At 39.4% G+C, this 27,006-nt stretch overlaps 1 protein-coding gene across 1 annotated transcript in view; it reads left to right on the top strand.

Moving 5' to 3' along the window:
- Nucleotides 1-27,006, top strand: part of RFX3 (regulatory factor X3) — a 209,502-nt gene that overhangs the window by 15,631 nt on the left and 166,865 nt on the right. The window contains exon 2 of the mRNA XM_023728584.1: nt 20,673-20,797. Within this exon, the coding sequence (XP_023584352.1) occupies nt 20,681-20,797 (117 nt within the window). The 5' untranslated portion in view covers nt 20,673-20,680. The remainder of the gene's footprint in view (nt 1-20,672; nt 20,798-27,006) is intronic.

Raw genomic sequence — 27,006 nt, 5'->3', positions numbered from 1 at the left:
TCTTATGTATAATAAATTTTGAGAACCACTGCTCTACTATGCCTTAAGCATCGCCCTGTTAGAAATGCAAATTCTCAGCAGGAGTTTGAACCAGAAAGAACTGGTTCAAAGCCCTGCCTTTGACTCAATATATTTACCTTAGGAAAATGATATTTTTCTTTAGAGCCCTCTCTAGAAGAAAAGACAACTAAATGAATTGATGAATGTTTCCTTATTAAATTGTTTGAAGCCTTTATTTCTTTTATCTTTCTACTGCTAATTACTATTTATGCACTTAAAAAGAAAAAATAGTTACCCTGAAGTCACGTTAAGAGGTAAATTTTGTAATTGATAGTTTGCCTAGTGAAGTGATATGATAGAGTTTCATTTAGAGATTCAAACAGATCGAGATACAAACCATGGCTCACGGTTATTACGTTGAAGGAGCTGGTCAACCCTAGCGTCCGTGAGCCTGCATCTGTCTGAACATTGCCAGGTAAAAGAAGGTAAAACACCTGACTGGCTTTGTCATTCAGTGCTCTCATTGTAAAGTGGTTCTACGCAGGGTTCTTGAAGGTGCAAGCCAGGAGTATTCAGCACATATTTTGGCCTTGTGGAATATATATAAGTATTGAAAAATAGTTTAGCTGTCATTGTTGATATCTGTAATGATTGAAATGGTGTGCCTGCAAGATCAAGCCCTATGTGTAATGTCAAAATCACTTGTCAAGATGTGCAAAAGTAATTTGAAAGAAAAAAATAATGATACAATAAGGCTGCGTTGCTGATTCAGTTTAAATACTTAGAGCTACTTCAAAGGGCAGTTGTGTAGGCTACTATTTAACTATGGGTCTGACTGTTATTGTTAGGTGCTGTTGATTTTGACTCATATGACAAACTAGAACTGCCCCTTAGGGTTTTCTAGGCTGTAATCTTTATGGGAGCAGACACCAAGTCTTTCCACTGGGTGGGTTCAAACTGCCGACCTTTCAGTTAGCAGCCCAGTGCTTAACCATTTCACCACTAGGGCTCCTAAACCCAACAAAACCCATTGCCGCGGAGTGGATTTGGACTCATAGGTCCTTATATTTGGGAAGAGGAAGAGGAAAAGGGGGCGGGGAGAGGGGAGAGAGAAGATGTTTGATGCACTAGCCTGTATTTTAAAAAATTTTATCGCTGTCTTAAATGAAAAAGAATACATCATTTAAGGTTTAGGAAAAGAACATATCATTTAAGGTTATAAGGAAAGGGAATGGAGTTTTCATATGTAAGTTACCTTTCAGTTGCATTTAGAAGACACCATCATTGTAAATCTGATATATGAGAGAAGGGACTCCCAAGGAACCATGAGAGGTAATCAGCCCATACTTGTATGTGCTTTTGAATATAGTATGTAAATGTAAGCTTACTGTTATGGTACAGCAAGAAGATCATTTATATTATGTAATCTTCAAGAAAGGCTACATAGAAAATAATTATTTCTGAGTAAATTGGAAGGTGTTTGCTTCTACCTTGTTTTAATATCCTTCAGTATGGTAAAAGTGCTACTTCTATGAAAATTACGTGTGGACTACTTGTGAGCTATAAAGTGCAACAGTGTGCATCAGGTGATTAAAGGAATCAAGCAGTCTGGCTGATTTAGGACTAACATTTGTGCAAAACAACTTTTAAATCCTTTTAAAAGAAAACATGAACATTATAATATGTGAAGAGGTCATTGCAAAACATTGTAACATGAATAAATAGTACAAGTTGTGGAAGGCTTGTAAAGCTGTCCCCTAAAACTGATTACCCTTGTGGGTATCTCACACTGCTTGACAGTGAAAAGTGCCCCCTGTGAAAACGGTTACGCAAACCAGTGCATTTAAAAGGTTTCTGTCTCACACCCCCAAATTACACTTATTTGCTACAAGTGAAAGTTCAGAACTTGTTCCCTGTTTATTTTGTTGGCAGTTTACTGTTGTGTTGTTGAATTTGGCTTTTTCTCCCCCCCGCCCTGCTTCCTGGCAAACCAGAAATTAGTCTTTTGGGTTTCTTTATTTCGGTGTAAACACAGTCAGTTTGTGTATTATAGGTTACGTACAGAATTTATGTAATAAAATTCTGAGCCCGAAACACTCAGGATACTCTATATAATAATAAAATACTAAGCCTGGAACACCCAGATAAATACTGCATTGTGGCTCAGTGGTTAAAAGCTTGGCTGTTAACTGAAAGGTCAGCAGTTCTAATGCACCAGTCACTCTTTGGAAACCCTGTGGGGCAGCTCTACTCTGTCCTGTAGGGTCGCTATGAGTCGGAATCGACTTGACGGCAACAGGTTTGGTTTTTCGGTTTTTGGTAGCTGTGATAGAAAACAAAGGGAAGAAACAGAAGAATTTTGCAAGACAATTCAGAATCCCCTCAACATAAAATCCAGTGAGCTATTTTAGTTATTATCTCCGTGCGCGCACACACACACAATCTGCCTTGCTTGAAATCTTGTTCAACACCCAGAAACAGTGCCTTATTCATTACTGTGAGAAAGAAGCTTGGAAACATCTAAGAGACCCTCGTATTTTAGGATTGCATTCTCTGTGTTATGAGTATTTCTTTCATTGTGTAATAAGCACTTTGAGTTTCTGGCAGGCCTGCCTGCTTGTTTTTGAGTGCCTTCCTTCTTTCTTCTCCTCTAAACCAGAGTCTGATAGAAAGAGCTTTTCACTGAGGGGGGTGGGAGTCCTGAGTTCCATTGCCAGCTCTGGCACTAACTGTTGGACCCATTTGGTTTATCACCCTGAAGTTTGCCTGTGACATCAGGCCCTGAGCTACACGGTCTCCTGGATACCTTCTAACTTGAAAATGCTGTGATATTGGGAAGCAAGCCAGTTATCTAAGCTCCCTCCACACCAAGTTTACTGAATGATCAATTCACTGACTCTACAGCTCTCCTAAAGTCAGCTTGCGGAAACATAAATTCATTTTGTTAAATTTGCCAAGTACTCTGATTTAAATAAATTTGCTTAATGACCAGTTTTCCGAATTGTGAACTGCCCAAAGTGTGTTCCTATTAATGACATATAAAGTTTATTGCAAATCACATCACATAGGATAGTTGCAAAAGCCTTTGACATTTTTGGTGGGAAGTGTTGATTTAGTTTAATTTTAATTTGGCTTTAATTTTGCCATAGCAATTTCACTCCAGACATTTGCAACAGAAATATTTATCAATCCAACTGAGTTGGATGCCAAATTTATCATTTATATTTCATATACTGAATGCTTTTCAATTACTTAATCAGAAGCAACATATTCATCTAGTTGAATTAGTTGACAGATTTGTGAATTAAGAGAAGTGCGTGATGCATTTAAATGGATAGAAAACATGTTGGGAAAAATAAACCTGCTTTACTATCCTTTATAAGGTCCCTGGGTGGTGCAAACCGTTTGCATTGGAGTACTAACATAAAAGTTGTCAGTTCAGACCCACCCGGTGACACCGCAGATGAAGGGCCTGGTGAGCTGCTTCCATAAAGATTACAACCAAGAAAACCCTATGGGGCAGTTATACTTTGTAACACATGGGGTCAACACAACTTGGAATGGACTTGATGCAACAGACTTTGTTTTTTTAACATTTATAAAAGGGAGCCCTGGCAGTGCAGTGGTTAAGGCACTCGACTGCTAACCGAGAGGTCGACAGTTCAAAACCACAAGCGGCTCTTCTGGAGCAAGATGTGTCAGTCTGCTTCCGTAGAGATTTACAGCCTTAGAAACCTTGTGGAGTCACTATGAGTTGGAATTGACTCGACAGTAATGGTTTTGGGTTGGGTTTTGTTTGGTATCATTTATAAATTCCATGGCATTCAGGACAATCCGTAGCCCTTGTGATTTAAAATAAACAAATTCTCCTTCCCAAAAGTCATCAGCCCAGAGAATGGGTAAAATTCCAGAATATAGTTCTATATTTGGCCACAGTGCTTGGGCTGCGGCAGAATTTCAGGTAAGTTAAAACCTTGAACATGTCAACTTAAACACCAAGAAACTGTCGAAGGCCCTTTTAAACTGTTTTATTCAGTACAGATCACCGTCAACAGTGAACATGGTTAAAAGAAACAAGTTTTTAATGCATTGGTAAATTTATCAAAGTAGCCATTTGGCAAAACGATTCTTTACAAGTTGATTCTTAGCAGAGTCAGAAAAAGCAAACCCGTTGCCGTCCAGTCGATTCTGACTCATAGCGACCCTAGAGGAAAGAGCAGAACTGCCCTTTTGGGTTTCCAAGGAGCGGCTGGTGGATTTGAACTGCTGACCTTTTGGTTAGCAGCTTGAGCTCTTAACAGCTGTGCCACCAGGGCTCCTTTTTAGCAGAGTAGGCCTAGTGTTAGGACACCCACAGCACCATCTCTGGGAGTGGTGGGGAACAATGAGGCTTTAATGGAAGTGTTGTACTGTCTTTGGAATTAGAGTACTTTTTCATCAGTCCCATCCTTTGGCCAAAGTTGAAACCATTTGGAAGGTCTTCTGCCTCTGTGTGTTTTTGTGTGTGTGATGTACTTTGTGTTCAGCCTAACTTTTGACCCCAAAGACCTATTGCCTGTGTGTGGCAGGGTGTGTGTGAGACCTGGTTACCACAACACAGACTTTCTGAGTTATTGAAGAGCTACGTTTAAAGGTTAGGGTCACAATGGAGACATCGATTTTTTATTTTTTTCTCTGCTCTTCTGATCACTAGCAAAATATGTGACCGAAGCAACAAAATGAATAGGTCAAGGCGTATGATGAATGACTTGGCTTATGTGAAAGAAAGGTGACCCAGTGCTCCAGGAAGAATATAGATGATAACTGGACCAGATGACTGCTCTATGGCATTGCTTTTGGGCTGCAGCTTAAAGCTCTGTCATCTTCTCAACTGTTGCCCTTTATTACAATGCCATTCAAGAGTAGAGTGAAATGTATTTAACTTTGTGGCTGTATGTAAAGGTCAGGGAGCAATAACCCCTTACACAGGTGCCAGAGACCCACCTGAGAGCCAGTGTTTTGGTGGATGGACTAGTTGGAGCAGTCCCTTCTTTTGGCATTTGAGAAGCTTCTGCCCGTCATTCTTGTTCCTCTAGTAGTGGAACTGATAAAGTTGAGTACCTGAGACACCAGATCCTAGCTTTGAGAAAGAAAAGACATTACACTTTTGCACATCTCCCTTTCAACCTTTTCTGAGCCCTCATTCACATTCCAATGAGCCTATCTATGCTAATGCTTCAGCAAAGGCAATATAGAAGTCATGGAACTCAGGCATTTGTGCAAGTCTTAGCGGAGATGCACAGAATAGAATAACAGCCGTCTTGGCCAGTACTCCACGTTGCTGGAAACGAAATTATGATTTTTTCAGAGGATAATGTATCATGGAAGATTATTAACTGGGTTAAAAAAATTGCAGCATGCCCAATTCCTATAATGTGGATGATTAAAAATATAGAAAACACTGGTACTCTAGATGGGGCTACGTAATAGTTGGCCTGTGACACATATAAATTATCATAAGCCTAATAGTGTATATGGTTAGGTTAAAAAAAAGAAAAAGAGCAAACAAACAAAAAAACCCACTTGGCTTCTGGAACCTAAGAGGTTGTATAGTATATTCAAGTCCATACTCTGACTGTTTTAATCTATGTGAACATGAGGCTCATATAGTTATTTAAGCTCACTGTGCCGCAGTTTTCTCATCCGTAAAAAATGGGATAATACTACGACGTCCCTCATAGGTCTACAGGACAGATTAGATAGTGCCTGTAAAGTCCTTGAATTAAAATGTGGTAGCTAATTAGTAACATTACAACCCTGTGGAGCACAGTTCTACTCTGGGGGGTCAGCATGAGTTGGAAGCCACTAGAGGGCAGCTAGTGTGGCTTTTTTGGTTAATTAGCAACTAGAGGTTTCCTAGTATACCTTCCTTTCTTTTTTTTTTTTTTGGTATGCAGAAAGTTTGAATGATTCTTAAGAGAACATAAGAAGAATGTCAGTTGAATGTTGCCAAGCTCAAATAAGTGGTTAATTAATGGTGCAGCTAGGACAGTTACTATTAGGCTAATTACTTCTTAGCAATTCAGCTATGAAAGTTAAAGACCTCTGAGTGCTTCTGTTTCATAAAAACAAAGGAAGCATACCAGGCCACCTCTTCTGAAATGACACGGTATCATAATTAGAACTCTGCATCTAGAATCCACAAGTCTCTGAATCGGGTGGTGCACTTATTAAAACTCAGTAAACGATGTGTCAGAAGGTTCAGAGCAGTACCTGAAGACTTAATTTGTCATTTGCGTTTATTTAATCCTTATCTTGTTTCTGTATTAAAAAATATATATATACACAAAATCTTTTGAGATCTACAAATCTTGGAATATGTGAGTTGTTATAAAATTCTGCTGTAATGGAAATTGAAATTAAAAATTAAAAAAATTAAAAAAAAAAATCTTAACGAATAACTTGATTGGAAATGCCTGTAATAGATCATTGTATTTATACAGAATTTTCCAAGTATGGAATGCCTCTGATACAACATACTCTAATAGGAATGTTTCAGTAGGGTCTTAAACTCACTCCCTTTGGAAATTTGTTGATTCAACAACTTGAACATCGTCTGTGTGTTGGGCACCATGGCACATTCAAAGGTTAATAAAAATAAGTCCATGTGCTTATGCAGTTTATAACCTGGTTGGAGAGACAGTTACACTACAGTATGATAATTCCTGTGCACTGAGTAAGGATAGGGTGCTATAGGAACACCCAGGGGAACAGCAGGCCCAGACTCGTTACGAGGAGGCGGGAGGAGTGGTGAATGGTTGATGGGCTATGTGGAGGAAGTGTTACATATGCTGAGACCTGAAAGATGAAGTGAAGATGAGGCGAGGTCCTTTCAAGCAGAGGGCACTACTTCTTCAAATGCCAACCGAAGGGTAGTTCTATGTGGCTGGATTGTATATACTCTTGGGAGGATATTAGGCAGGAGTTATATTTTAAACAGCCTTATAAGATTGGTAAGGGGTTTACAGTTTATTCTGAGGGCACTGGGAGACTATTGGAGGAAGTGGCCTGAACTCTAGGACCTGTGTGACGAGATGGGGATATGTGGATAGATTTTTTGAGTGATAATTAGGAAGCAGAATCATTGGATTCAGTGACTGATTAAATTTAGGGGATAAGAGAGAAAAGAACGCTGACTCTTAGGTTTCTTTGAGAAAAAAATGCCAAGATCACTGAATCCCAAGATTGCTACTTTTGTCTAATGACATTAGTAGATTTTGAATTTATGGACGGTAGAGACCATGTATCTCCCACAGTGTGTAACAGCAGTTACTGGCAGAAGGTTTATTAGGAATGATTAAAGCTTAAACTGGGCTTTGATAATTTCAGTTGGATTTATAATGATAATAGGCTATTGTCTTAGTTATGTAGTGCTGCTGTAACAGAAATACCACAAGTGGATGGCTTTATTCTCTCACAGTTAGGAGGCTAGATGTCCGAATTCAGGGCATCAGCTCCAAGGGAAGTCTTTCTCTCTCTGTCAGTTCTGGGGGAGGGTTCTTGTCATCCATCTTCCCCTGGTCTAGGAGCTTCTTAGCACAGGAATTCTGGGTCCAAAGGATGCACTGCACTCCCAGCTCTTCTTTCTTGGTGGTAGTAGGTCGCCCCACTCTCTGCTTGCTTCTGTCTCCTTTTATCTCTTGTAAGATAAAAGGCAATGTAGCCACACACCTTAGAGAAACTCCCCTTACATCAGCTCGGGGCTGTGACCTGAGTAAGGGTGTCGCATCCCACTTTAATCCTCTTTAGCATAACCTAATCTTGCCTCATTAACCACAGGCAGATTAGGATTTACAACACATAGGAAAATTACATCAGATCACAAAATGGAGGATTACCACACAATACTGGTAATCATGGTCTAGCCAAGTTGACACATATTTTGGGGGGACACAACTGAATTCATGATAGCTGTGGAAGAAAAAAGGCTGTAGCTCAGTAGAAGGAAAGGTATCAGCTAGAGTTATAGATTTTGGGGAGTTGTTCACATACAGGCAATAGTTATTAATGGCTGAATTCTTCATTCGTCAAAACAAAGTATTGAGAGAGCAGAAGAGACTCTCGAAACTCAGTTCTTCTTTTGGGTTCAAAAGGAAGAAATGAAACCTTCGGGGGAAACAGGACTGACTGGCCAGATAGGTTGGAAGAAAAAAAAAAGAAGAAAATGTCTTAGAAGACAAAGTAGAAGAGCTTTTGAAGAAGAGGAAAGATTAATTTCAAGTGTAATTTGATAGTACAGTGAGTCTAAAAACCAAGACAAGGTCATAGAATTTGTGGATTAAGAAATTGTTTCTTACTAACTTTGGAAAAGACAGTCTGAATACAGTGTGACAGAAACCAGATATCAAGGCATCGGGAGCTGAGTAGATTTTGCAGAAATGAAGGTAGTGACTGTAGAGAACTCTTCTGAACAAGTTTGGTGATAGAAGTAAGGAGACTGATGAGAACCGTTACTCTTAATGTATTACCAGGGTTAAAGGAAGCATTTTTCCCCAACACACTGACACTCTCAGGGGAGACCATCAACGTATAATAAGAGGAGGAGGGAAAAAGGAAAATGAAGCTCCTTATGTGAAATTTCACACTTTCTAAAATATTACAGGATAACAATTGCTTTTAATCATAAAGAACTTACCATTGATCTTAAGCATATTAATAATCTCAGTTAGGGGTATTAAGTTATGAGATAGCCTAAGATAACCGACTTTAGAAGAAATAGCTATGTATAAAAAAAAACAAACCAAACCATTGAGTCGATTCCGACTCATAGCGACCCTATAGGACAGAGCAGAACTGCCCCATAGAGTTTCCAGGGAGCGCATGGTGGATTCAAACTGTCGACCTTTTGGTTAGCGCCATAGCTCTTAACCACTGTGCCACCAGCGTTTCCTAGCTCTGTATAGCAAGGAGTTTTTAAAGAAACTATTGGTTCCAGAATCAAGAAAATGCTTTAGACCCAAATTGAAAGGACACCATATACACAGCACATCACCAATTCCCCTAAAATAAGCACCAAAGGAACAGTGTTTTTAATTCAGTGCACTTGGGTTATTTCTAATATTACTGGTTTTTACAGAGGAATAATTTTTCTGTTAAGCATGCAGGTATATAAAGTCGGTCAGATGTTTCAGTCTGTTTTTAATTTCATCCTTTGGCCAAGTGTTTATTCAAAGTGTATTGTTTTTGTTGTTGGGTGCCTTGAGTCGATTTTGAATCATAACGACCCCATGTGACAGACTAGAACTGCCCCATAGGGTTTCCTAGACTCTAATCTTTATGGGAGCACATCGGCAGGTCTTTCTCCTGCAGAGCCACTTGGTAGGTTCGAACTGCCAACCTTTTGGTTAGCAGCTGAGTGCTTAACTGGTTGCGCCAGTTGGGCTTCTCTTTCAAGTATGTATGTATGCATTTTTATAATGAAATTTTAATCAGTGTAAAAATTTGATTTGATTAATAACATTATCTTTTACAGCAAGAATTTGTGTGTGTGAATATAGATTATTTTTAAAGTCCACCCACTCCCATGCACACATTTGCCAAAAAATGGCAGTAATGATAACTCAGTTTTTTCAGATACTGTACATTTACAGTGGAATATATTGTTTCTATTATTAGCAGTGTTATTATACAGTATTATTTTCCCCTTCTCTTTGAGCCTGTCATTAGAATAGCTAGGAGCTACAAAAGACTCTATTCTCCACTTTTATAAAAAAGAAAAAGCAATAAGAGACCAATTAAAAAGATACAGGGGGGGAAAAAGAATGAAAAACTGCTGTGTGGGCAAGATAATCCAAGAAGAAGGTTGTCATTGAAGTCTTTCTTGGTGTGAAGAAAATTAGGCATTCCTGCTCTTGCCTTCGCTTTCTGTAAAATCCAAAGGGAGTCCTCCCATGTTGAGGCAAAACTATCTGCTTGTTTCTTTCATGGCTCTTTGAGTAATGCTACCGTTTAAGCTCATGGTTACCTTCCCTTTGCTCCTGTCCCATTGAAAGCGAGACCACTTGGAGCCCTAGAGGGCAAGATATTCTTGATTGTCAGCCCAAATGGGTGCTTCCATTTGTGGATAGAAGCACACTAGACAGCGTAAGAGGAAAAACGAGAAACGTTAAGTGTTTCGGGTGTGTAGGAAGCATGAACAGCTGCCCTTGGGGTTGGCTTGATGGCACTGAACACCTAGAGGAACACCACGTGGATCTTCTCCTCAATTTGACATATTTGGGAAGAGGCATCACTGATGTTGTCAGTTTGTACGTGAAAGAGCAGAATTGAAATTCATGTCTTGGTTCTAGATTTGATGTGGGTGCTAGGCAGAGTCATAGGGAAAGGATCACACTGGACATTTGGAAATGTGCGTTATCATAGATTTCCTTCCTACAGCTCTAAGTCGTAGAGCTAGCAATAAATGGAGGATCTGTAGATACTATCTCCAGAGATATTTTTAAAATAGCCTATTACATTAGAAGAGGAGTCCTGGTGGTACAACGGTTAAGCGCTTGGCTGCTGACTGAAAGGTTGGCGATTCAAACCTACCAGTGGTTCCATGGGAGAAAGACCCTGGTGATCTGCTCCTGTAAAGATTGCAGCCTAGGAAACCCTATGGGGCAGTTCCGCTCTGTCACATGGGGTTGCCATGAGTTCAGAATCCACACGATGGCACGCGACAACAACAACACAACGTTACATTGGAAACATTAAAAAGTTTGTTTTTTAGACCCCCTTGAAAGTTGTGAGCCACATAGCAGTAGGAAGGAAGACAGAGCTCTTGCCGTACAATGAAACAGATCAAAGTCTATCTTTACTGGTCTCCTTGAGATCACAAGGGCTGTGTTAGGTTACAGAATTTCAGACTGAATTTTGAGGACAGCTCCAGGGTGAGCCGGGTCTCCGGAGCCCATGTTGCTTTTAACCTACAAAGTCTAGGGCAAGGTTGATGCCACACAAAATTTATGGCCATTGCCTTGGGAAAGCCCATATTTCAGGCGCCCTTGGGAATTTCATCAAGGTTATTGCCCCTCCCATGGCCCAGCTTGTCATAAAGAAAATCATGGAAGAGCCCATTTTAAATTGCCTCTTTAAATATATATTTTAAATATATATTTACATACCCATATATACATATATTCTTCCTGATTCAAAATGTGTTGTCATTATAACAAGTTTTTAAGAACATATAGATGTATAAAACAGAAATTTGAAACTCTTGCAATCCCACTCCTCCGAGGTAGCCACTGTTTGTAGTCTGTAGTATATGCTTTAAGGATTTTTCCTAAGCTTGTCATTATGTATCTGTAAACAAAATTCCATCATAAGTCACATATTGTTTGGCAACTTACTTTTATGCTTATGATAGTGTAGATATTTTTTCATAGTGGCTTTTATAGGTCTGATTCTGTGTAGTGTTCCATTGAAGGGATATAGATTGGAACAATATATTAGTTCTCCAGTTACAGATATCTTGACTGCTTATTGTAAATGACACTTATTGTTATTATAAATGATACTTCAGTGAACATCTTTGTGTTTGCGTATACCGTTAACTACGTACGCACTCACTTATCTGGGCCTTTTTTGTTTTCATAGGATAAATTGAAATTCTTAAGTGAATGAGTTTCTCTATTATTGCCCTTTTGTTCTACAAAATATTTTATGAATACAAGGTGAGTGCCGAACTCTTTTGACTGAGGATATGCTTTTTCTCATGTTGTAAAAATTATTGCTTTGATGGCTTCATAAGAGAGTATAAGACATGTAAGGCATATGATGCGTATTTGCAATTCACGTGATGTTTGTGTCTATTTGTTCAAATTTAGAATTCCTGTTTTAGTGTGCAAAGTCTCCATTGACTACTGAATCTGTTTAAGCTGATTTTGCTAATGTGGCCTCCCAGCGGACTAGCAGGGTGATGAAGGATGCCCTTGGTGGAGTGAGGCCGACCTGGACTTGAATCCTGGCTTAATCTCGTTGTTGTTAGGTGCCGTTGAGTCGGTTCCGACTCATAGAGACCCTGTTTTTATTTTATGTAGAAATAAAGATGACAGTAGATCTGTGATAAAATACTCACTGTTTATCATCTTTCAGTTCTTTATACTATTGTCATTAAATGCTCTATCTGTTAGATTCCTGTCACTCTCAACCGTGGATTGATCAATAGGCAAATTTATAGCTTTGCCTCATAGATTTTGGTAAAAATCTTTATATTATACCATTTTGTGCTCAGGCGCTCCTTCCACTAGTAAAAGGTGATGTTGTTGTTAGTTGCTATTGAGTCGATTCTGACTCATGGCAACCTTGGGTAGCATAAACAGTTTAAGTGCTCACCTACTAGCTGAAAGGTTGGCAGTTCAAACCTACCCAGAGGCACCTTGGAAGACAGGCCTTGCGATCTGCTTCTGAAGGGTCACAGCCTTGAAAACTCCATGGAGCAGTTCTACTCTGCACACTTTGGGCCACCACTAGTTAAAGGTGTAGGGTTAGGATGTTGTTGTTGTTAGGTGCCATCAAGTCGGTTCTGACTCATAGCGACCTTTTGCACAACAGAATGAAACACTACCCGGTCCTGGGCCATCCTCACAATCGTTGCTGTGCTTGAGCCTGGTTTTGCAGGCACCGTGTCAGTCCATCTTGTTGAGGGTCTTCCTCTTTTTCGCTGACCCTCTACTTTACCAAGCGTGATGTCCTTCTTCAGGGACTGATCCCTCCTGATAAGATGTCCAAAGTATGTGAGATGTAGTCTCGACATCCTTGCTTCTAAGGAGCATTCTGGTTAGGATACTTAAAAGTTTTTTGGTCTGTTTGTTTGTCTGGCTTTATTTTTCTTTCCTTTTAGCTATTACCTGGGCATTGCCATTTTTGAGCATATGCTAGTGATCTGCTTATTAATTCATGAATGTGAATTCATTCAGTACAGCAGGGGACTAGACAAGAACTTGGTTCTCATTTCCCTGAAATTACCCCTGTGCCTGATGACAACTTCTCTTGGTAGCTGGAAATCAGTAAGAACAAAATAATTGTCATATCATTTCAGCAGTTTGGCTCCCGGTGTGTGTTAATGGATTGTTGCATTTTGGTTTTTAAGTAATCACACCTTTAAGATAAAAACTGCTACAGTAATTTGATTTGATTTTTCTTCCCCGAAAAAAGCCGTTTTTCATAATCTATTCTGAGTCAAAGGAAGAATTAGTTAAGAGAAAACTTTGTTTGAAAAGTGAAAAAAGTTATGCAGGCAACCTGTACATGTTACAGTGTGCTGATTAATCATCACCAACATTAATCACCGTCATGACTTATCACAGGAAGATGAGGACTGCCACACAGTCTACATTATTATCATCCCATAGTTTTTCTACAGATCAATTTAGTACAAAAGATTTATTGTACACAGGAGGATTACAACATCAAACCTAAATAAAAAGGCAGAGCCCTTATAATATAGAAAAATCAGGAATTTTCTTTTTATAGCCCTTCATTTACTTGATTTATTGATTTGATAACGCTCTGTGTTTTACACTGAATAAACTTTTCACAGAGCTGCGTTTTAAATAAGGAAGGCTTGGTATTTGACTACAGGTTATAGCTTAACTGGTTTCTTTCATTTGTACTAGGTGTGGGCAGGAAAAAGCGAAGTCATAGTGCTTTATATTTGTAGGTAAATGAATCAGCTCAGTATATTTTTGCCATAGTTTCAAAAATATCAAAATTATCATGATTACTTAACAAAATTAAATATGTATTTCAAATTTCTAATATAGCCCAATATTTTGTATTATGCTGCCTTCTTTGAAAGTTATTTAATATCTTTAGTTTTTTTTAAGAAATTGACATAGTCTTATTTTGTTTTATCATCTACTCCAAAAGAGTCAGAAATATGTACTTTTCATTCGAATTTTATGTTCAGGAAAGCAAGTATCAGTATTTATTTTTTCCAAAAAAGCACTTTTCATTTTAGTTGTCTAATTTTAATAAATCGAGATTTTAAATGCTGTGGGCCTTGTGAACTAATATTTATTTGATAACATTTATTCAGAAATGCTGATACTGCTCACAGTATTACTAATAAAAGTTTCATGTTTTTATGCTGTAGAATTTCAGCTGTAATGATTTTGGATCTTACTTTGTATAAAAGCACATGGATGTTAAACTCTTTATGCCATATTTTAAAAATAATAAGTTTCAATTATGGAAAATTTTATTCCTTTATTGTAAATGGCATTCCTATGGTGTTATGTTGAACCAGGTTTCCAAGAATAGCATTCCTATGATCTTACATTGAATCGAGTTTCCAGTCCTCTTGTAAATTATTCTTGAGTAGTGTCATGTTTTAGATGTGATTTATTTTTACTGTACCTATTAAGTGACTATCATAATAATTTGGTTGAAGTAGGAATTGAAAGTAGCATGTTTTGTCTTTGTATGTTAGAGAAGAAGAAAGGGAAGTCTCTGCTGTACTAGAAATTAAATTACAGGTCTCTATTTTCTATGCAGAATTAAAGCCTGTTCCATTCCTAAACATCAAAAGCAGTACAGTCAATGTAGTGGAACCAAACTTTGTAAACTTTGTTTTTTTAAGAGAGCAAATTATGATCAAGGTGAAAGACCCCCGTAGGAATTAGGTGGATATTACCTATCTTTAAGCTAGCCCAGTTAGATAGTTCTGTTTGATAAGGAATTGTTTAGGTCAGGCCGTTAAAGCACATTGTACATGCCAAAAAGAATCCTACTGTGAATTTGAGTGTATTAGACAATCTTCAGGAAGTTCCACAAAGGACATTTGAATACCTCCAAACTTCCAGTATGCATATTTGTTCCAAACGCATTGGCTTTGCTAGATTTTGCCCATCAGATTGAAGAAATGCTAATGTTGTCGCATTCAGCAGCTGGGTTTTTGCAATATTCTTTTCCTTCTCCTAGGGGTTAATTAGCTTTCTTTCAAAATGTGGCCTATTTAGCTGTAGATTCGAATGATTCTGCCAGAGCTGGCGGTACAAAGCAGAACCGTTAACAGGCGGGTGTGTCTAACTGCTTAATTAGCCAGAATAAAAAGGTCCTTTGTCAAACAAGCATCTGTTGCTCCTGACACACCTGACAGCCACATTAGGCAAGGATGACTAGACTGAAATTGTGCAGGCCTCTCCTGCAAGGATATACGACTCATTTGCATATGGGCTGCATCATTGACAAACTGCAGGGGTTTATTTAGCTTATCAGAGTGGATTAATGTGACTGCATTTGTGACTGATAAACAAATATCACTTGAAAGGAGGCTGTGAAGGAACTAAACTAACCAAATTACTCCCAAACATAAACAAAGCCCCAGAATTCATTGCTGGGTGAATGGAAGTACCTCATACGTGTACATGAGCCATTATGGGAAGTCTAAAACCAAACCTCAAAGTGAAGCATACGAAGACGCCACCGTTGCTTTGCAGAAGTGTTGGAAAGCTACCAGAATACTTTGGATGTGTCAGTGGGTTTAAATGATCTGCTTAGCAAAATTTGGCAGGAAGGTTATACTCCCCAAACATGCTTTAACATTCTAATTAATATGCTGTTAAATCAAGTTTTCCAAATGAATCAGTTAAAATGCCTCTGGCAACATACTTGGTAGTTGGGTTGTTTTATGGCCTTAGCGGAAAGAGAAGAGATACTTCTTACCTTTAGTGTTAGAGAGGAGATGTCTATCCATTGCTGTTGGAACTGTAGATTAAATATGGTGATTGAGAACCCCAGAGACTTTGCTGTTCTGGACCAGCAGCTTCTAGCCTACCCTTGGGAACCCTGTTGTCATTATGTTCTGCAAACAATCTGCAGTGAATCCTGTGAGAGCCGGAACTCAGTGGGGCTGCCTTGTTTTTCCGGGTCTCGTAAATTTTCCGCCTTTGACAAGGTGCAGTCTTACCACTTTTCTATCACTCTCTATTTGTGGAAAATACTTTGAGTTTTCCTTCTTTGACAGATTTCCACCTTACACAGGTTCCGACTTCCACAGGTTTTACTGTATATAGTGGTTGACATCCTGGGCTATATGGTCAGACAGACCTAGGATTGAATTCAGGCTCTTCCCTTTACTTATAAAGCCCACAGTCTGGCTTTGGGCAAGTTATTTAATCCCTCTGTGTCTCCATTTCTTCATTTGTCAAGTGGGAATGATAACACCTGCATTATGGCATTCTTCTGAGGATTAAATGAGAGAATGTATTTAAAGCAGTTAGCGCAGTGTCTGACTCTTGGAAAAGACTATCAAATGAGAGACCTGGTTATGGTTATGACCTTTTGAGCCAGTCTGTGGTTGGGAGCCACCACTGGGGGCAAAGAGAGCCACTTCCTCAAAGCCGAGGAAATGAATGAAATCAGAGGACAATGAGATTGTGTCTATTAAGAAAAAAGTAGAGACGAAACTGAGGGGCCAAGTTCTCATCAATCGGCAGGACTCTGTAATGCAGGAGCCAAGGAGATGGGACTACTGAGCAGTAACTTGGGAGTCAATAAAAGATGTTCCCAGAAAGTTACTGGCTGTCCTGGATCAGGCTTTCTGTGCCAGTTTCACCGTGGTGTGTAGATGGGACTAGAGGCTTAAAGGAAAGTTCTCCGTGACACTGTAGCTTTAAGTCTCGCAAGCCACTGTTTTGTACCTATCTTTTCCTCCCCCCATTTAATTCTGTAAAGGTTGCTCCTGCTAAATAGTTGAGGTTTACCGTTTTCCCCTTACTTTCTTCTGTGCAATGTCTGTCACGACACTCGGGACTCCAGCATGGTGTATTTGCAGCGCGTGGGTGGTAGTGCTGTGTTCAAACCCTCCTTTCCTATTTCCTGGCTTAGACTACAGGACGTAACATCTCTGGTCCTCAGTTGACTCATCTGTAAAATGAGGAAAATCATAGTTCCAGTCATGTAGTTACACATTGCTGTTAGTAGAGTGGTCCAAGCTTGGGTGTTACTCTTCTGTATAAAATAGGTGAATCAGTCATCATTATTGTCTTAAAACCCACAAAGGAATTTTCCACTTTCAGCCTGGATTGGTAGGACTAGATGTCTCCAAAGGACTAGGTTTCTCCAAAAGACTCGCAAACTCAAATGCCTATGGATGTCAGGCACGTGAATGAATAAAAGCCGTTTAGTTAAATACTTTGCTTGTAAAAACATACAAAATATGGACCCAGCCTTTCCAAGTGTTCAGATTTTTCAAGAGAATATGGAAATTTGTTTTTTAACACCAAGTTTTTTGATTTTCAAATGTTGGTAATTAAAAATTTTCATTTGTAATCGCTGTGAGCCAAACAAAACCTATCTGTGGAGTCTAGTAACAGTACATAAGAGGCCAATTTCAGGTCTGTGGCTTATACTTCTGATACGCTCTCAGGTGGCTTATGGGGAGTTGTTACGGACTGTTTTAAAAGTATGTTTAATTTTGAAAGAGACGTTGTTTACATTCTTGCATGTGTTTAATATTGCTGTAGGGTAAAAACATCACAAAGTTTAGTAAAGCAAAAAGGAAGTTTTATTCTGCATATACTCAGAAGTACTTTATATCTAAGTATGGGTCATATACTGAAAAGGGGTGTAGACTGGTGTGCAACGCAGAGTATGGGCACCGCCGTGGGAAGGTTTGCAGCCAGCACGTGGAGAAGTCAGAGGAGCTAGTTTAGGATGGGATTCCCTGGATGATGCAGATGGTTAAGTGCTCGACTACTAGCTGAAAGGTTGGCAGTTTGAACCCATCCAGAGGCGCCTAGGAAGATAGGCCTGGTGATCCGCTTCTGAAGGTCACAGCTTTGAAAACCCTGTGGAACACAGTTCTACTCTGCACACTGGGGTCACCATGAGTCAAAATCAACTTGATGGCAACTACGGCAAGTTTTAGGATGAGTGACTTGACTTTAGACACTCACCTGCCCTTGACTGAGCAGCTTAAATAAGCCATATTGGCAAGCCTGTTTTCCTCATCTGTACGCTAAGCTGACAAAGACCAGCAGCCATCTTGGAGTTGAAGGAAATACTGAGAACACGTCATTGAAGACCATCTCTAATGGCTTGTTCTTTCCTCTTTCCCTGCAGAAAGGCACCGCCTCACTAATAGCTCCTCTGCTGAAGCACAAATGACATTGATAGTCTATAAGTATGTAATGAATCGAAGGGCGTTGCCTTTGCTGTCTTTTTTGGGAGGATATTTTTTTTCCCCTCTGAAGGGATAAAGAGGAAGAGGGACAGGTAGGGCGAGTAATTTGTCTGTCCCCTGCCTCAAATTTTGAGAACCATTCGTCCTCTAGTAGTCTTAATTAGGCATGTTTTATTTAGCGAATACTGTCATTCTCAAATACTTCCAGGCATGTATATGGTCTCAGTGCTAGTCCAAAGACTACAGTTGGGGTTCTACGTGCCAGCGTGAAGCACCGATGTGTGCGTGTGTGTGTGTTTGTGTACACGTGCAAGCAAGCGTGTGTTCTTAGTGCGTTTTGGAGGTCAATGCTACTTGAAAAAAAAAAATGAGCCACCATTTAACATTTGGGAGATTTCACATAAAAATCTGGATTTCCAGCTTCTTTTGTAAAATCAGAAGAACTAGCAGCTGCAGGTTGGCCTTCCCACATATTCACAATTGCCTGGAGCTGAACATTAGCCTATCCGTGTGAATGGGGTGTTAGCCACAGTCACCATCATTTTAATTTTATTTTGCAAACCTCCTGGCTACCTTCAGTCTGTGTATCTGAGGTTCTTAATCCGAAAATGGACGTTATTACATGGATTTATTTATGGATTAACTTGTAAAACATTTGGAAGCATCTGTAAGGTTAAACAGTCAACGCTAGCTAGCTGTTACTGCTGTTGCCTTTTGTGCATGCAAAGGAAACCATCGAGGTGTAGTGGTTAAGAGCTACGGCTGCTAACCAAAAGGTTGGCAGTTTGAATCCACCAGGCGCCCCTTGGAAACCCTGTAAGGGCAGTTCTACTTGTTCTATAGGCTCGCTATGAGTCAGAATCGACCCTAAGGCAATGGATTTGGTTTTTTTCTTTTTCTTTTTTTTTTTTTAAGGTTTATGTTGCTACTTGAGAGTTTTGACTTAAAAAGAAAGAAAGAAAAAATACTGAATCACTTAAAGTGAGGCCAGGCTCCAGGTCTAGAAGGAAAAACAGGCACAGACTCCAAGTGAAAAGGCCCAGTCCCAAGTCTTCTCCAGTCACCTCGAGTGATCTCTGAACCTCTCTGGGCTTTTGTTTCCTTGTCTGTAAAATAAGAAGAGTTCGATTTAATGTCTTCAGAGGTCCATTTCTAAAATGGAATGAGATGATGGAAAAGGTATGGGGGAAAAATTGAAAGAGGTCATGCTGTGACAAAGAAAACCAAACCCATTGCCCTCGAGTCGATTCTAACTCATAGCGACCCTATGGGACAGAACAGAACTGCACCATAGGGTTTCCAAGGCCGTCATTTTACCGAAGCAGACTGCCACATCTTTCTCCCCGAGGAGTGGCTGGTTGGTTGGAACCTCTGACCTTTTGGTTAGCAGCCGGGTGCTTAACCACTGTGCCACCTGGACTCCAAAGATGCTGAGAAGGGTTAATTTTTTCCCTGAAAGAACTGAGCACTCTTTCAGAATTTCCTTAGAGAAAATTAATGTTTACCACCCTGCTTACGAATTTAAACCATGGTGCAGTATTATTCTTCGATTACCAATTAAATATTGCCTTACCCCCCAGGAAAGAGAAATGGTCACTGCTCCGTAGCAAAGACATCCATGTTTACTCTGTGGAATGTTTAAGTAGCAGAAGGGGATGTCAAGACCAGGCGGCCTGAGGAAGCTCACTCGCTAGAGTAACTGCTGCTGCAAAATGTGACCCTGTGTTAGCAGGTCAGGCACAAGGGTGCTGAACAAATGTGGCCCCATGAATTGTGAATGAGAAAAAGGAAATTGCACGTCTTTGTTTATAAAAGTCCTTTGTGTGGTAGTGGTTTCCCCATCTTTCAAAATATTAACCATTATTGATACCTGGGTATCTTTGTGCGTAAGAATATAATTGAACTTTGATTTTAGTACCACATCATACTACAATCAGAAAATTAGTGGACTTGATCCTTTGGCTAAATTATAGGGAATATCAGTTCATTTTTGGATATGCATTAATTTTTTTTAGATCACCTAATAATAAATTTTAAAGTTGAAAAGGACCTTAGGAATAATTTATTTTAAATTGTACACCTCTGGTGACATCCTAATAGCCTATAAAGGTGTCTAGAAAGTCTAGTTCATCACATATTTGCACCCAGTTAGGCTTTGTGTTCCGAGAATTAAGAGTATCTTGACATAATTTTCAGCCATAGTTTATAATGGAATTGAAACAATTTATAGGAGATGAGGCCTAAGGAAGGTAGATTTCAATTAAATTCAACCTGTGTAGCCTTAGGATAAGAGGTACTAATGGGGTTTTTTTAAAAATGTAGATTGTAATTTTCTGTATTCATTTGAGTAGTGGTCAAAATCACCATTAACATGTATGGAATATTATGGCGGTATGTTGGGTAAGAGGTATTCAAAGAATTGAACGTTAGTCTCAGTCTAGGATGTTAGGAACAAATATAATGAAGAGAGCACATGCAGAGAGAACACTCTAAACTTTATTTCTATTTTAATATATTTCAGAGACCATCATGCAGACATCAGAGACTGGGTCGGACACAGGTTCGACGGTGACTTTACAGACATCCGTGGCTAGTCAAGCAGCAGTACCTACGCAGGTGGTACAGCAAGTACCAGTACAACAACAGGTAAGGAGCTGCTGTTCCCCAAGAAGGTGCTGTTGCTTTTCTTGTGCTGGCTCTTGAACATAGCTGTGTCCAAAGATTATTTGGGCTATATTTGCTTTCCTCATTGGGTACTAAGATAGCATAGTTCAGCTCTTGGCTCAAGTCAACGAATGTTTCTCAAGCATTTCCTGGGCAAGCCAGGTTCTGTGCTAGGCTGTAGGGTTGCAAAAATGAATACTTAAATAGAATCTCTGTTCTCAGAGAACCTCCCTTGCCTGCCAAAGAGAATATTATTTTTCTAACTTGACCACCCCAATTAGGTTTTCCCTTCCTCTCTTCCCCTCCCTTTTCTTTATCGCAACTTCTTATTTCTTTCATATTGAAATGTCAGCAGTAATACTTAATAAACAAGAGGATGTGGGTACCTTCCGGGCAGGGATTTTGCCTTTGTGGTATTTTAGAAAGTGCCTTGTGCTTTATGGTGGCTGATAAATACTGTTTAATGAAAATAAAATTATCTTAAAGGTCTGGAGATCTGACTCATCCCATTTAAAAACTTGGGAATGAATTCATCATCCGATGCTTACTGCAGGTTTTATTCATACTCAGGGCAGTTGGCTTGTTTTGGAAAGATACTGACAAAATAATGCCATTCATTCCAGTTTATACTTCTGCATGTGGATTGTGAACACATTGGCCCATCACTTCTTCCAAAGAGTAGGGAGGAATAAGTGAGAAAGATCATATGTCTTAGAGCATTCTCTTGAGACTCGAGATTTGCCTGTAACTTCTTTGTATCAAGGAAAATCTCAACAAATATTACTCCTACAATTGTAAATAAGTAGTTAGGGGGAGAGACCTGTTGTTGTTGGGAGGCGCCGTCGAGTCGGTTCCAACTCTTAGCTACCCTGTGTACATCCGAATGAAACACTGCCCGGTCCTGTGCCATCCTCATGATCCTTGTTATACCTGAGCCCATTGTTGCAGCCACTGTGTCAGTCCATCTCATTAAGGGTTTTCCTCTTTTTCGCTGACCCTCTACTTTACTAAGCACGATGTCCTTCTTCAGTGACTGGTCTCTCCTGATAACATGGCCAAAGTACGTAAGACAAAGTCTCAGCATCCTTGTTCTAAGGAGCATTCTGACTGTACTTCTTCCAAGAGATGTGTTCGCTCTTTCCTAGTATCAAGGAAAATCTTCAACAAATATTAACTTTTATAATTGTAAATTAGTTAGCAGTATCTGAAGATAGTATATTCAATATTCTTCACCAACACCATAGTTCAGAGGCATCAGTTCACCTTCCGTCTTCTTTATTCACTTGTCTGTCAGTTTGTTGTACTCCAGTGGCTTGTGTGTTACTGTGATGCTGGAAGCGATGCCACTGGTATTTCAAATATCAGTGGGATCATCCATGGTGGACAAGTTTCAGCAGAGCTTCCAGACTAAGATAGACTGGGAATAAGGACCTGGCAATCTACTTCTGGAAAAAAAAAAAAAGTGAAATCCTTATGGATAGCAACGGAACATTGTATGTGACCTGTGTGGTTTTTTTCTCTCTGAAAGTTAATAACCAAAACCAAATTCACTGTCATCAAGTTGATTTCTGACTCATAGTGACCCTATGGGACAGAATAGAACTGCCGCATAGAGTTTCCAAGGAGCACCTGGTGAATTCAAACTGCCGACCTTTTAGCACTTGCTGACCTATGGTTAGCAGCCACAGCTCTTAACCAGTACACCACCAGGGTTTCTAGAATGTTTTAAATCCCAGTTTCTTGAAATTTCATGATGTGCCTTGATGTGAGCCTGTTTTCATACATTGTACTGGAACCTCAATGGCCCTTTTCATTTTGGACATTCATGTTCTGTTCTGGAAATTTTCTTCAATGTTTTCATATATGCTTACCTCCATTCTGTTTTCTCTGTTCTTTCTGGACTTTTTAATTCTACTTTCAATTTCATCTTCCAGCCCATCTATTAATTTTCATTTCTGCTGTCATATTTTTAATTTTCAACAGCTTTTAAAAAATTCCCTATATGTTCCTTTTCATACTATCCTGCTTTATTTCATGGTTATAATATCTTTCTTTTTCTCTCTGAAGATGTTAATTTTTTTTAAATTGCTGTTGCTAAGATCTTTGTCTCCTTCCATTGTCTGTTTCCTTCAGGGTGCTTTGTTCTGTTTGTTTCTTTTTGTCTCTTTTTCATATTAAAAGCTTTTCTCAGATGTCTGGTAATTTGGGGGTGTTTATCCATATTTTAAGGAACTCTGGTGGCACAGTGGTTAAGCACTTGGCTGCTAACTGGAAAGGGTGGCAGTTGAATCCACCAGCTGCTCTGCTAGAGAAAAGAGCTGGCGATCTGATCCTCTATAGTTTATGGCTGCGATAACCCTACAGGGCAGTTTTACTCTGTCCTGTAGGGTTGCCAAGAGTCAGAATCTACTCGATGGCACACAACATCAACATCCATATTTAAAATGTGGGGATAAAAAGCTGTTTTGAATGCATGAGTGGGTTTTGTTGATTTCAACATAACATCATCTGACTGGGCTTTTTAACTGGGGACCTTCTGATGTTCAGTATCTTTGTTTTGCCTCTTGGGCTAGTCATGTTTTTCAAAGAAGACTTGTCCAGTTTCCTGCTTGCTGGGTGAAAGCTTGGCTGCTGGCGTTCTGGATGCTGGCTGAGAGGGGGAAGAGAGTCGGGCATTTCTTGTGCTTATTCACTTAACCATCTCTTTTCCATATGGTATCACCTCTGCTTGACCTCCCACCGTGCAGCAATTACGACAAAGAATCAACCTCCAAACTTTCACCAGAGGCAGAAAAGGCTAGTCACCTTGCTGCATAGGGTCGTTGGAGTGGATGTGGAAATCTGATTGCTTCTTAAATAGAATCATTTTTTTAATATTAAATACGTATTTTAAAAAGAAAACTTTATATTGCTACCACAAGTGGAAAATCAGTGTACCGAGCCATAAATAGATGCTTACACACACACACACACACACACACACACGCACACACACACACACACACACACACACACTTCGTTCATGTCTTCCCGTTGTCATGAGTTGAAGTGGACTCTAAGGCACCTAGCCACAACAACAACACCTGGACTACACTTTGGAGGGCGTTGTACTTGGCCATATGGCTTGTCTCCAGCAGGAGTATTTTCTAGTCCCTTAAGTTAGCTCTTTCCTCTGGGACTTTCTAGGCAGGTGAGACCTTACATCTCCTTGCACCAAGCATAGAAGGTGAGAACTCTTATTTTCTCTTTGTCAACAAAGTGTTCTATTTCACCCAGTCGATTAGTGTGAGATTTGCCTGGAGACACTTCTCATGTAGTTCTTCCAGACTTATTTGGAAAGATTCTTCCCCTCCTCTCTCATTTATTGTTTTTCTTTTCTTTTTTCCTTTCATTTTATTCCCACGAGAACAGTATCATGTTTGAAGCTCTGCAGTTGATTCAGGTGGTATCTCTGGGATATAAGTTGTCTGTAACAGATAAGATGAATCTAGATTAATTTCTTAGGAGTGTAACAGGAGCTTGATTGTTAATATACAGATGTCATCCTGAGTTTTCAGACTGTGGTGGAATTCGTTTAGAAGCTCCTAGCTTTTGTTACTGACTCATGTTGAATGTTGAAATTGTGGCATTGATGTCAGAGGCAGTTACTCCTGCTGATTCAGTTTTGTATTGTGCCTTGCTTGGCCATTTTGCCATAAAGAGAGAGCCTGTAGCAGTTGTTTTTTAAATGTTGAGACACTCAATATTAAATATTTTGGAATATTGAGAAAACAGAAAATTTCAAGATCCTGGTATTACATTGTTCAGTTTCTTCAAAGCCCTAACTGTTCTAATCTTCTTATATAAGTACCTAATAAAATGCTGATTATAAAATTATTTCTGTGGTATTTAGTCTATTCTTTATGACCTCAGGAATCAGTATGTCACCTTCATAAGACAATATGGTTCAGGAATGAAGAATTCTGAGCAAAGAATAGCAAAGTCTGGTTATATTATACTTTATCAAATTTCCTATTTTATGCAGTAGTTTTTTATTTCACAGAACATTATAGAGTCTCAGCTTCCAAATATGGACGTTGTTGCCCAATTTAATAAAATCTATAAAATATTCCAGTTAAATATTTTATAGAAACCAAAATTTTGATATTATCTATGCTATCATCTTTATGAAAAGATTTTTGGATTTATGAGTCTCTGTAGGATATGATTTAACTAGATATGGACTTGCCCCACCCACCAGCTCTGTACCCCTGCCTTGAGTTATTCGTTAAGCTTCATGTAGATTATTCTTCAATGGGTGCAGCAGATGGTTAGGTGCATGGCTACTAACCAAAAGATTGGTGGTTTGAATCCACGCAGAGGCACCTCAGACGAAAAGCCTGGTGGCAATCTACTTACAAAAAATCAGCCTGTGGAGCACACATCTTCTCTGATACACATGTGGTCGCAATGAGGCGGAATCGACTTGATGGCCACTGGTTTGGGTTTCTGTTTGTTTATAACCCTGCTCACCCTAGAACTGAATTAAAAATCCAGGAGAGGGAAAAGGGAAAATGTCTTTCCACAATTCCACCTCTTCTCTTAAAAAAAAAAAAAACCCATTGCTGTCAAGTCGATTCTGACTGATAGCGACCCTATACCAAAAAAAAAAAAACCCAAACCCATTGCTGTCAAGTCAATTCTGACTCATAGCAACCCTATAGGACAGACTAGAACTGCCCCATAGGGATTCCAAGGAGTGGCTGGTGGATTTGAGCTGCCTACCTTTTAGTTAGCAGCTGAGCTCTCAACCGCTGTGCCGCCACAGCGACCCTAAAGGACAGAGTAGAACTGCCACATAGTTTCCAAGGAGCGGCTGGTGGATTCGATCTGCTGACCTTTTGCTTAGCAGCCATAGCTCACCATAGCTCTTAACCACTGTGCCACCAGAGCTAGCCCAGAGTAGGTAGAACCTAGACAGAAGTCAGATCTTTTATTGTTTGTTTTGGTCTCGGTCTCCAGTTAGCCCATGAATGCTGCCGACATTGAGCGTGATTCCTAAACCATCAGGAACGAGGGCTCCAAGGTCTTTTTCTCCCTTTCAAGTTTCCTAGTTTTAACTGACTTGGCGACTGTTTCCTCCTTTTTCTGCTTTCTCTGCCTGTCTTTCCTTTTCCTTGGAGAAATGTTTTCATTTCACAAATGTTTTCCCCTCAGTGTGGCAGGTATGTTGTTTCTGGACTGCTTCTTCTAAATAATACATCCTATGTACAGTGGCGCCTGGGCCTTGAGGGGCTTCTATTTGAGTTCAAAGAAGGATTATTTTTTCCAACAAGCTTTGAATACTTCTATTATTCACAGTCTGTGGTTTTTACCTTTTCCTGCCCAGGGGCTCAAAGGTTTTGGGTGGTGTTTGGTAAATAACTGAGACATTTGAAACTTCTTTTTATATAATAAAAGCTCATTCAGGATTATTGTTCAGGAAAGCACCTTTGTTTTTGTATAAATCTCCTAGCTGGGCAATGACTCTTTGTCTATATAATTTGAGTTATCAAAATGGATGGGGTAGCTGTGTGGCTATATTGTTTCTTTTCAGTCACTATCAATCTATCACATGTTTAGCCTTTTTATCTAAATTATGGTCCATTTTGTGGAATGAACATATTATTTCTGTGGCCATAGAAATAAATGATACTTTCTTTGAGGCACAGCTCCAGCCACGGTTGTCAGTTAGGTTCCAGGCAAAGGCCAGTCTTCAGGAAGGATAAGCTTTAATGAATCCTCTCTAATAGATCTATTTATTATGGGGATCTCTAAAATTATGCTTCAGCCTCTAGGAAATAGATTGTAGTAATTAAAGTTGAATGTGAATGCTCCTGAGATCCTCGTATTCCTTAGACTTTATTGGATTTAGATAAATAAAATTCCATTACTTTCAACAGCGGGTCGTTTTCTTCCTCACTTCTGTTTGGCATGTTCAAGTTAGGATATCAACACAGCCACAAAGAGACCATGATAATTAATAATATACTCATTGGGAAGTTTTTTGGTGGAAGAAAAAAAAATTTCCTTTTGTGTATTACACCTGTAATAGACTATTCTACTGGATCAAAAATTTGATCAGTAGTATCTAAGATGGGTTTCTTTGCTAGTTTGGAGCTGTAAGCCTGAGGTAATGCACTATTTTGTTCTTGTCTTTTTCTTTCCTTTCT

Source organism: Trichechus manatus, unplaced genomic scaffold, assembly GCF_000243295.1.
Source record: "Trichechus manatus latirostris isolate Lorelei unplaced genomic scaffold, TriManLat1.0 scaffold00025, whole genome shotgun sequence".
Taxonomy (NCBI): Eukaryota; Metazoa; Chordata; class Mammalia; order Sirenia; family Trichechidae; genus Trichechus; species Trichechus manatus.
This window is presented reverse-complemented; position numbering and strand designations above follow the sequence as displayed.